General features: G+C 40.7%; 1 protein-coding gene across 1 annotated transcript; it reads left to right on the forward strand.

The window, feature by feature from the left end:
* The first annotated feature begins 255 nt into the window (after positions 1–255).
* On the forward strand, positions 256–4,621 carry LOC308284022 (complement C1q subcomponent subunit B-like). Its single transcript, XM_080724545.1, has 5 exons — positions 256–320; positions 1,369–1,540; positions 2,067–2,307; positions 3,150–3,258; positions 4,404–4,621. The coding sequence occupies exons 1-5, from the start codon at positions 318–320 to the stop codon at positions 4,608–4,610; spliced, it is 732 nt and encodes a 243-aa protein (XP_080580671.1). The 5' UTR covers positions 256–317; the 3' UTR covers positions 4,611–4,621.
* The last annotated feature ends 5,813 nt before the right edge of the window (positions 4,622–10,434 follow it).

Consider the following 10,434-nt stretch of genomic DNA (forward strand, 5'->3'; position numbering starts at 1 on the left):
TCTCTCTCTCTCTCTCTCTCTCTCTCTCTCTCTCTCTCTCTCTCTCACTCACTCACTCACTCACTCACTCACTCACACACACACGGAGGCACGCGCACACAGGCGCACACACACACACACAGAGCTTGGACACTCCTTTCTTTTTCTTTTTCTTTTGTCAGTGAGTCTGACATCCAGAAGAACACAGGACAGACAGACAGACAGACAGACAGACAGACAGACAGACAGACAGACAGACAGACAGACAGACAGACAGACAGACAGACAGACAGACAGACAGACAGACTTCAGGACGTTGTGCTATAGAAGAGCAGAGAATGGTGAGATTATGATTATGAATTATGACTTTAACAGAGAATGATGACAACTATGATATTAATGTAATCAAACTGCTCCATTGTGGCCAGAAGGCATATCATAATTGTGATCAGTCGAGACAGATCACTTTCCATTGTGTTCATTTTACACTGTTCTGTGCTTCATGGTCTGCAAGTAAATGTGTTTACTGAACTGTTGCAAGGGACGCCCAGAAGAGAAAGATTTGTGTAAAACAAAAGCGAAACATTGGAGAAGGTTTAAAGTACCGCCAAATATATATCTCCAAGTTTCAAATGTGTATGTTTTTTCGAAATTAAAGTCCTACTTCATCATACAAGAGTGTCGCACAAAAGTAGTGAAAATAGCAGATGTGAGGCGTTGTGTGCTTGTAGATTGGCTATGTTCACTATTTTAAATCATTTTCATCATCAAGGTGGAGGGGCCTGGAATTATTTTATACTTTAGCTATTGAAAAATAGCAGATATACAAGCTCACAGCGCGGCACTCGGTGCCGCACTGTAAGTTGTAGATCTGCTATTTTTGAAAAGTCGTGAAAATGTGTTCAAATCTTTTAATATATGCATTTTTTTAAGCGGACATTTTTTAAGCGGACATTTGTAACTCAAATGTTGCTTCTGGGGGGGGGGTCTGGATCTAAATATTTTGACATGAAAAGGTTTGCGCACCACTGACATAGGTTTTTCAAAAAACCTTAGAAGGACTTGAAATATTCAAAGACTTTCAAAAATAGCAGATCTACAAGCTTGCAGCACAGCCGTGCTGTGAGCTTGTATATCTGCTATTTATTTCAATAGAAGTACCCAGGGCCCAGAATTTGGTGTATAGAAAATAGACTTATTGTGACGCATCGTGTGAGCTTGTAGATCTGCTATTTTCACCATCTCACAAAATAAAGTACAAGGGGCAGTATATGATTGGTTAATGCATCCTTATGCATGACTCTCATCTGTGTGTGTGTGTGTGTGTGTGTGTGTGTGTGTGTGTGTGTGTGCGTGCGTGCGTGCGTGCGTGCGTGTGTGTGCGTCCAGTGGGTCACATGGGTTTGTGCAGCCATCCTCCTGTCCTCCCGCCTCCTTCAGCCAATCAGCACGGAGCCCAGCTGTGATGCGTACCGGAGGGCGCGGCCTGGCATCCCTGGGATACCGGGTGCCCACGGTTCCCATGGCAACGACGGAGCCAAGGGACAGAAGGGAGATCCAGGTGAATTTATTTATGTATTATTTCTAGTTTTTAATAATTCTTTGTGAAAATGAAAATCAATACAATAGAAAATTATTAAAAATGAATGAAAAACACAAAAAAACACGGCCTGCTCATGTATTAGGCGGGTAGTATGAGTCACCAGAAAAAAATAATGGGTGTTTTTAATGATGGTTAAAATAGAGTTTGAAGTTACAATGGGTGTGTATGGGGAGAAGCCCTGGAGGAGGAGGAACTGGTAACATTTACATCAAATATCTAAATATTGAATCAAACAAATTAAAAACTGTCCAGGGTGTTCATAAAAGCCTGATTAGACGATAAAATTAACAAAAGCTTATTTAAAAAAAAAAAAATTCTTTCAATGTAGAAATACTTGTTACAAGTAAAAGTCCAGAATTCAAAATGTAGGCTACCTATAATTGTTGGTATCAAAATATATTTTAAGTACCAGAATTAACAGTTTACAAGTTTCCAAAGTGTATACAAAGAATCCTTATGGTCATTTACCCATCTGTGTCCTCAGGTGAAAGTGGGCATGTCTTAAAGGGACAGAGCGGGGAGGCGGGGCCGTCGGGACCCCCAGGGCGGCCTGGTGTGCGCGGTGACCCGGGGTCACCTGGTCCCCAGGGACCCCCGGGACCCCCGGGGCCCAGTGGGGGAGGGCTTTCCATGGCCCCTGGCGCCACCCAGCAGAGGTCCTACTTCTCCTACAAGCGGACCCTCACCCAGCCCCCCTCTGCTGACACGCCTCTGAACTTCAACAAGTAAGACCACGCCCACCCCAAGTATACTAGTTATTATAGAGCAGTGGTTCTATAATAACCCCCAGGGGGGTCCCCGAATGAATTTGGGGGGTCCCCAGATGATTAACTTAATGTGCAGCATTTTGTAATGCTGTTTGTAAACAAACCAACATAACATTTAAGTGTATAGAGGGTATCTGGACATTTCTAAAGTGACAATTCACTGTAAGGTCTTTTTAATGAAACATGTTATATTGGCCAAATTGTCAAATATTAGACCCAGAAATTGTGAAAATAGCGGATCTACATGCTCACAACGCCTCGCAACCTTGTCATACAAAATGTTATGCCTCAACTCTTGAGGGGTCCCCGGTTAAAATATGATTATTTTTGGGGTTGCAGCCTGAAAAGGTTGAGAATCACTGTTATAGACCAGTTTCCCAAACATTGAGTCGGGACCCATTATTTTGGGACCCTTTATTTATTTACCTTTATTATTTCAAAACATTTCCAATTTTTTTTCTGTCATGACTGAAAACAAAATTCTATTATATATATTTTTTTCAGTAATTTTATAAAGACATAAAAGAGAAATCAAAGAAATTCTATACATTTGAAAACAAAACGTTTGAGAAGCAGTGAAAATGGAAGATCGTATATTTTCACTAGTTTGGGTTCCCTGGCAAACGTCTAATCTCTCTTTAGGGTCTGGAGCTTAAAGGTTTGGAAACCAATGTTATAGATTGCATGTCTATACGTGTGTGTGTGTGTGTGTGTGTGTGTGTGTGTGCGTGCGTGCGTGCGTGCGTGCGTGCGTGCGTGCGTGCGTGCGTGTGTGTGCATTTGTGTGCGTGCGTGTTTAGGAATGGACTGGAGCAGACCAATGAAACAGACACTCTGACTCAAGGAGTGTTCACCTGTACCATCAAAGGAGTTTATTACTTCACTTTCCATATGTCTGCCAAGGCCCAGGTATGTCCGTCCGTCCGTCCTTCCTGGATTTTTGTCAAAATTTAATTTTTTATCACAGACAGAACATGAGCAGACAATAATGTTACCAGGAACACGTAAGGTGATAGCCCTGATGACCAGTCTTGTAACTCTGAGAGTGTACAAAAGGAACCAAATGGACCCGTACAGGTCTATTTGGTTCCTTTTGTAGACTCTCAGAGTTATGGCGGTCCTTGCAAATAAAACACTTGAGAAGTGAGACCCAGTAGTACTTGTTGGACTCCTAATGTGCCATAGTGTCTTAGTGAAAATGAGAACATAATAATGGTGTATAAAACAAACTATAGAATTTGTCTCAGGCTCATTCATGTGTTTATTGATGGAACACATATTTTAAATAGGAAAGAAAATAACCCATGGGGGTATAGCGCCCTCCAGCGGCAATGATGTGACACTTAGGTTTACTATGACAGACACTCAGATGGCAGGTTCTTATCAGAGATGTACAGTGAAGTAGGCTATTTAAACTTCTTTATCTCGTAGTTAGGTGAATTATATTAACTCTGTCTTGTAGATAAAGTAGAATTATAAACTTCTTTATCTTAGACACAGTAGAAGTATAAACTCCTTTTATATTGTAGATAAAGTAGGTGAAGTAGGCTATTTAAACTTCTTTCTCTTGTAGATACAGTAGAATTATAAACTTATCTTGGATACAGATAGGTGCTTTTATATGGTAGATCACAGTAGGTGAAGTAGGCTATTCTTTATCTCGTAGTTGGGTGAATTATATAAACTCTTTGTCTTGTAGATAAAGTAGAATTATCTAGACACAGTAGAAGTATACACTCCTTTTACCATATACAGTAGGTGAAGTAGGCTATTTAAACTTCTTTCTCTTGTAGATACAGTAGAATTATAATCTTGTTTATCTTGTAGTGAAGTAGAAACTCTATCTTGTCGATAGAGAAGAATTATAAACGTGTTTATCTTGTAGTTAGGTGAAGTATAAACTCTATCTTGTAGATAGAGAAGAATTATAAACGTGTTACCTTGTAGTTAGGTGAAGTATAAACTCTATCTTGTAGATAGAGAAGAATTATAAATGTGTTACCTTGTAGTTAGGTGAAGTGTAAACCGGCGTGTCTTGTCGTCAACTCACACAGGTGTGCGTGAAGCTGAAGCAGGGGGCGGAGTCCAAGCTGTCCCTGTGCGACACGTCGGAGAACTTCCTGGTGGCGTCGGGCTCCACCCTCATGGAGCTGGAGGAGGGAGACACGGTGTCTGTGGTGCTGGGAGAGGACAGCACCGTGGTGTACAGCAGCAGCAGGGCAGACAACACCTTCAGTGGCTTCATGTTATTTGCCACATAGACACGCCTTCAGGGGTGTCTTACCAAATCCTGGGCCCTGGGTACAAGGATTCACTGCGGGGCCCCCATGAATGTTCTTCATGGGGGGGGGGGAGTTTAACCCATTTAGACCGGGAATGCATATTACACATTGTTTTGTGCTTTAACTATTGAAAAATAGCAGATATACAAGCGCACCGAGTGCCACGCTGCGAGCTTGTAGAGTCTGCTATTTTTGAAACTTTTTCATGTGAAGGACCCCCAAAATGATATGTATTTGGCTGTGGGCAAATACATATCAAATACCCCCCCAAAAAAATGTTTAGTTACAAATGTTCGCTTAAAAAATACATATATTCAAAGTTCTGCACACATTTTCACGATTTAAAAAAAAAATTGCAGATCTACAAGCTCTCAGCGCGGCACTCTTTGCCGTGCTATGAGCTTGTATCTGCTATTTTTCAATAGCTAAAGTATATCATAATTAAGGCCCCTCCACCTTGGGCCCCTAGTAACTCAGTCCCACTTTCCCCCCCTGACCTTCACTGTTCTCCACATAAAGCATGAATCATAGTCTCTCCGAAACTGAACTTTTCATCGGAGAGTTCAGACTTTCCGACGTGCAGCTTTCCGAATTCTAATTCGGTGTAATGCTTTTCAGAAGTCGCGAATGACATCATCTTGTATTTGACCCAGACCTTTCTGACGAAAAGTTTGGTTTTGGAGAGAGTATGGACAGGCCTTAACAACACCTTCACTGTTAACAACTTCAACACACCTTCACTGTTCTCCACATTAGTGGTTCTCTACCTTTTCAGCATGTGATGCCCAACATAATCACATTTAGTTTAGTTTAGTTTAGACCCACACCTTTTATTTTGCTTTTTTTGTTGTTGTTTACAACTGTTTTTTTCTGATGATATCTACTGCATAGTACTGTGTTCTATCTGTGTGTCACTCCTCATGCACTGAAGGAAGCTTATCGTCGTTGTTGGGTGAAAACCTTGTATGTCCAATACCGTTCGTTTTGCATTTAGTGAAAAACAGCCGATCTACAAGCACACAACGCCTCGCACCGCGAGGCGGTGTGTGCTTGTAGATCTGCTGTTTTCACTACTTTTGTGTGACGGCATGTATGATGAAGCAGGGCTTTACTTAGTGAAAAAAAGTACAAATTTGAAACTTGGAGATACAAGGTTTCTGCCCGACAGTGACGTTATGGGGTTCAGTTCAGGGCTCTCCTCGGTTGGCAGAGGGTGGGGAGAGTGGCTCCCAGGATTAAAGCTTTGGAAATTGGTAATGAGGGAGAAATCGCTTACAAAAAAATTAAGATAAAATAAAAGTATTTGTAAAATGAATATAACGACAACAATAATTCATGGGAAGGCTTCTACTGCAATACTACAGCTGAACCAAATGAGAACGCCAGCATCACTCGCCATCCGTCTGAAAGGTGCTTTACCCAACCTGTGGGTTGCCAAATACTGTAGTTGGCAAAATGCTAAAGATTTAACTGAGAACATAACACACTATTGATATAAGAAATTGATGTAAAAAAATATCATGGCATTTTTCATAGAACATTAATTTTCCTATAGCGATACCAATCAATATACAACTTATTAACTTTAAGTATACTATGTTGATTCTATTGATCGAAGCCACAACACAATCTAATGATTGATCATTCAAATAAGCATGCTCTGAACGGTGTTATATTATACTGTAATGTTTCTAATGTAGTCTTGGACCTTAACAGTTTAATTTACGTCAAGCATTGTCTTGTTTGACTCATATAAATAAGAGTAAATACTTTGCCTCATGTTTCATTCTTTGGAGAACTATTTCAATATGTGTATTTTTTTTTATTTTTTTTATTTTTTTTTAAATGACATTTACTGTAAGTTATAGCAACCAGTCGAAAGTGTCGACTAGGTGCTATAGTGATGTGACGACCTGATAAAAAGAACATTATCAAAGTTATGCCGATATCAGGATTTTGAATAGCTGCTTTTAATCACTAAATTACACCAAATATATATGTTCACCTATTGTGACATGCCCAAAATAGGGAACATAAGAGTTTATTTTTCGTTAAATACTTTCAAAAAGGCCTATTTGGTGTGATCTTTGACTTTTTACATTGTGGTCGAGTCCTAGACCCAGAGACACACAGCGGTTACGCACACACACACACACACACACACACACACACACACACACACACACACACTCTCTTATAGACAGCTAGCCTCCCGCAGAGCTACACTATTATTTGTTCTCTCTCTTACGTCACTTGGCGCCCCCTGCAGTTCAACGGTGGAGGTTCAGCTCTTCTTTTTAACAGGCTCTCCTTCAGAGGAGGACTGTTGCTGCTTCTTGTCTGCTTCTAGAAACACAAACGAAAAATAAATAATGTTGTTAACATGAAAATGCACATAATATGGAGATTGAGGTAAGGTATGACATTTGGGAACATATTGAGAATAGTTCAAAAATAAAATTCAATGATACAACAATAGACAATACTAAAGTCAAAGTGGCATTGCATTCAAAGCATATTAAAAAAAGTAGAAAATACAGATATTGCTGTATTCCTACCTGTATGGGTCCTCATGTGTTTCTTCAGATGATGCATAAGAGCAAAGCCTTGGGAACAAACTGTACAAGGAATGGGCTTTCCCCCATGTATGAGATCTCCTGTGTCTTTTCAGATCACACATTTGAGAAAAGCCTTTGGCACAAATTGTACAAGTGAAAGGCTTTTCTCCGGTATGAAATCTCATGTTAGTCTTCAAATAAGCCATTTGAGCAAAGCCTTTGGCACAGACTGTACAAGTAAAGGGCTTTTCCAGAGTATTAGTTCCCATGTGCATCTTCAACATCCATATGAGCAAAGCCTTTGGCACACATTGTACAAGTAGGCAGGCTTTCCCCCAGTGTGTATCCTCATGTGTCGTTTTAGGCCAAACCCTGTGCCACACGCTGTACAATTAAAGCTTTTTTCCCTTTGTGACTCCTCATAGATTCTGTTTGTTTTGAAGATTTTAGGTCCTAGGATAGCTGGCTGCTCAAATACGAACTTTGTTCATCCACATTTTGTGTCTTGTGTGATTTCAGTGTGTATAAACCTTGTTCCGTTACAACATTCAAGTTGCACGTTAATATTTTTCTAAGTGTTGTTTTTGTTTGAAACAATTCTGTATGTTCTGTAATATGGTGCTGTCACTTTAAGTACAGACTGTATCAGTAGCCATGTGACCAGTAGTACGTCATGTGATCACCTGTAACCAGGATGTAAACCAGGAAGTAAAGTCAGTTTGTTTAGCACATGGCTGCATGTAGAGAAGCACAGAGAGGCTGTGTATTGTGTCTGCAATAATCCAGCTACATCTACTTCATCATACGCTTTTTGATAGCATCGTGGGTATGTAAATAATGCTTACATGTTTATGGATGTTTGTAGATGACTATTTTTGACATTATGTGTATTTTGATTATGCATATTTGTATGTTTCAGTTTCACCTTCCTGAATCATTATAAAACCTGTGGATATGAAACAACTGTCTTCAGAGTCTTAATGTCAAGGAGGAGTTTATCTGACTGTCAAGATATCTTGCTAGGCAACTTATATTGAGGACAGTACAGTGAAACCACGGCTTTCTAAAGGGCAAGATAACGTTTTGCAAGCTGGAAGTTGTCGATACAATCGTCGTCACACGCTACCAGTGGTCGACCAGCATAGCAGTGCTTAAACAGAAGTATATTATTGAACTACGCCATGTCTAGAAAAGCACCTTCGGAGAAAGAGTCGTTAAAGACACGCTCTCGAGCCACACGTTCAGCACGATCGACTGGCTCTAACGCAGCCAGGGCGAGAGCAGCAGCGGAGGAAGCAAAAACTCGACTTGCCTTTGCTCAAGAGGAGGCTGATTTAAAACTAGAAAAGGCTAAATTGGAAGCATCCATGGCTACAAGGATGGCCCAAGTGGAAGCATCCATGGACATGCTCAATTATAGAAAAGAGGCAGCTGCAGCAGAAGCGAAAGCGGAAATACTTGAAGCTGCTGCCGATGCAGCCAGCGAAAGACACAGTTGTGAGCTAAACCTTTTTGATTCCTTTAATGCCGCACAACGCACTGAACAAAATGTAAATGACCAAGTTAAACTACAAGAGACAGAACTCCAGTCACATGATGATGGCGTCCCAGTACGAACAGAGACAGGCACAAGCCACAGCATGTCACCTTCACTGCTCAAACCTCAAGCCAAAACTTTCATCCCAGGTCAAACCAATACTGCTTTTCAATCCCCTCATCCTACCGCATCTCAACCGTTCTACTCCCATGCCATCTTCCATATCTCCAAACAAAAATGACAACTCGAACATGAATGACTTTGTAAGATACCTAGCCCGTCGTGAGCTTGTGGCTACAGGTTTACTTCAATTTAATGACAAGCCTCAGAACTACAGAGCCTGGAAACGCTCTTTTGAGTCTGCAACCATTGGATTGAATCTGACAGCAAGTGAGGAGATGGATCTTCTGCTTAAATGGCTTGGTAAAGACTCTGCAGAACAAGTCGAACACTTAAGAGCAATACACATCAACCACCCGGAGGATGGATTGGAAATGATATGGGACAGACTTGATCAAAGTTATGGCTCAGCAGAAGCGATTGAAGATTCTCTGTTCAAGCGACTTGAAACCTTTCCAATAATCACAAGCCGAGATTATGCTAAGATAACAAAGTTAAGTGATCTACTAATGGAACTTCTTTCTGCCAAGCGAGAAGGAGACTTGCCTGGTCTCTCTCTCCTCGACACGGCAAGAGGAGTCAACCCAATAGTGCAGAAGCTCCCTTTTCGTCTACAAGAAAAGTGGGCGTCAGCGGGTGCATCCTTTAAGCATCGAAATCATGTCCATTATCCCCCCTTTTCCTTCTTCGTGGAGTTCATTTGCCAAGAGGCTAGCATTGTAAGCGATCCAAGCTTCAACTTCTTGTCTCAATCAGACATGACTCCCAAGATTGAGAAAACGGGATGTCTTCATCCACAAAACAGAAGTATCTCCCAAAGCCACTTCTGATGATGGCGAGCAATCTACAAAATCTGATGACTGCAATAAGATATGCCCACTCCATCAAAAACCACACCCTCTACGTAAATGTCGTGCCTTCCGGGAAATGTCCATTGAAGAACGCAACACATTCTTAAAAGAGAATAACGTGTGCTTTAAATGCTGTTCATCGTCAACACATTTTGCAAGGGACTGTAACGCTAAAGTGCAATGCTCCGAGTGCAAAAGTGAGAGACACCACACAGCGCTTCACCCCGGACCCGCACCCTGGACAGTAGCGGCGGCTCCTGCATCTGAGCACGGCGGGGAGGAGGAGGAAACTTCGCCCCAATCTGAGGTTACCGCCAGTTGCACTAAAGTCTGTGGCGGAGATCTGACAGACCGATCCTGCTGCAAACCAGTCGGTAGCACTTTAAACTAAGGTGCTGTTAATAAACATTTATTAACAGTTAATAAGATCATTTATTAATGTTAATAATTGTATCTATAAGACGCTTATTAATGTTTGTAAGGAATTTAACAAACATTTATTAACAGTTGAGAGGATGTTAATAAGACATTTTATAACCGTTAATAGGTGCTTTATAAGACGCTTATTAACCTTATTATTTGTTTATAAACATTTGTAAGGCATTCAATAAAGTTAATAGGAGGTTTATAAGACATTTATTAACTGTTAATTGCTTATTTATAAGACACTTGAAAAACGTTTTCATTTTTCTAAAACGTTTTTAAGGAATTAATAAACATTCATAAACTGTTAATAA

The sequence above is a fragment of the Nannobrachium achirus genome (genome assembly GCF_963921795.1).
Source record: "Nannobrachium achirus genome assembly, chromosome: 1".
In the NCBI taxonomy this organism is placed as follows: Eukaryota; Metazoa; Chordata; class Actinopteri; order Myctophiformes; family Myctophidae; genus Nannobrachium; species Nannobrachium achirus.

Excerpts from the sequence above, each read along its gene's own strand:
- LOC308284022 (XM_080724545.1), top strand. Across the intron at positions 1,541-2,066 it reads GGGACAGAAGGGAGATCCAG|GTGAAAGTGGGCATGTCTTA; the intron begins GTGAATTTATTT and ends CTGTGTCCTCAG. Across the intron at positions 2,308-3,149 it reads ACGCCTCTGAACTTCAACAA|GAATGGACTGGAGCAGACCA; the intron begins GTAAGACCACGC and ends GTGCGTGTTTAG.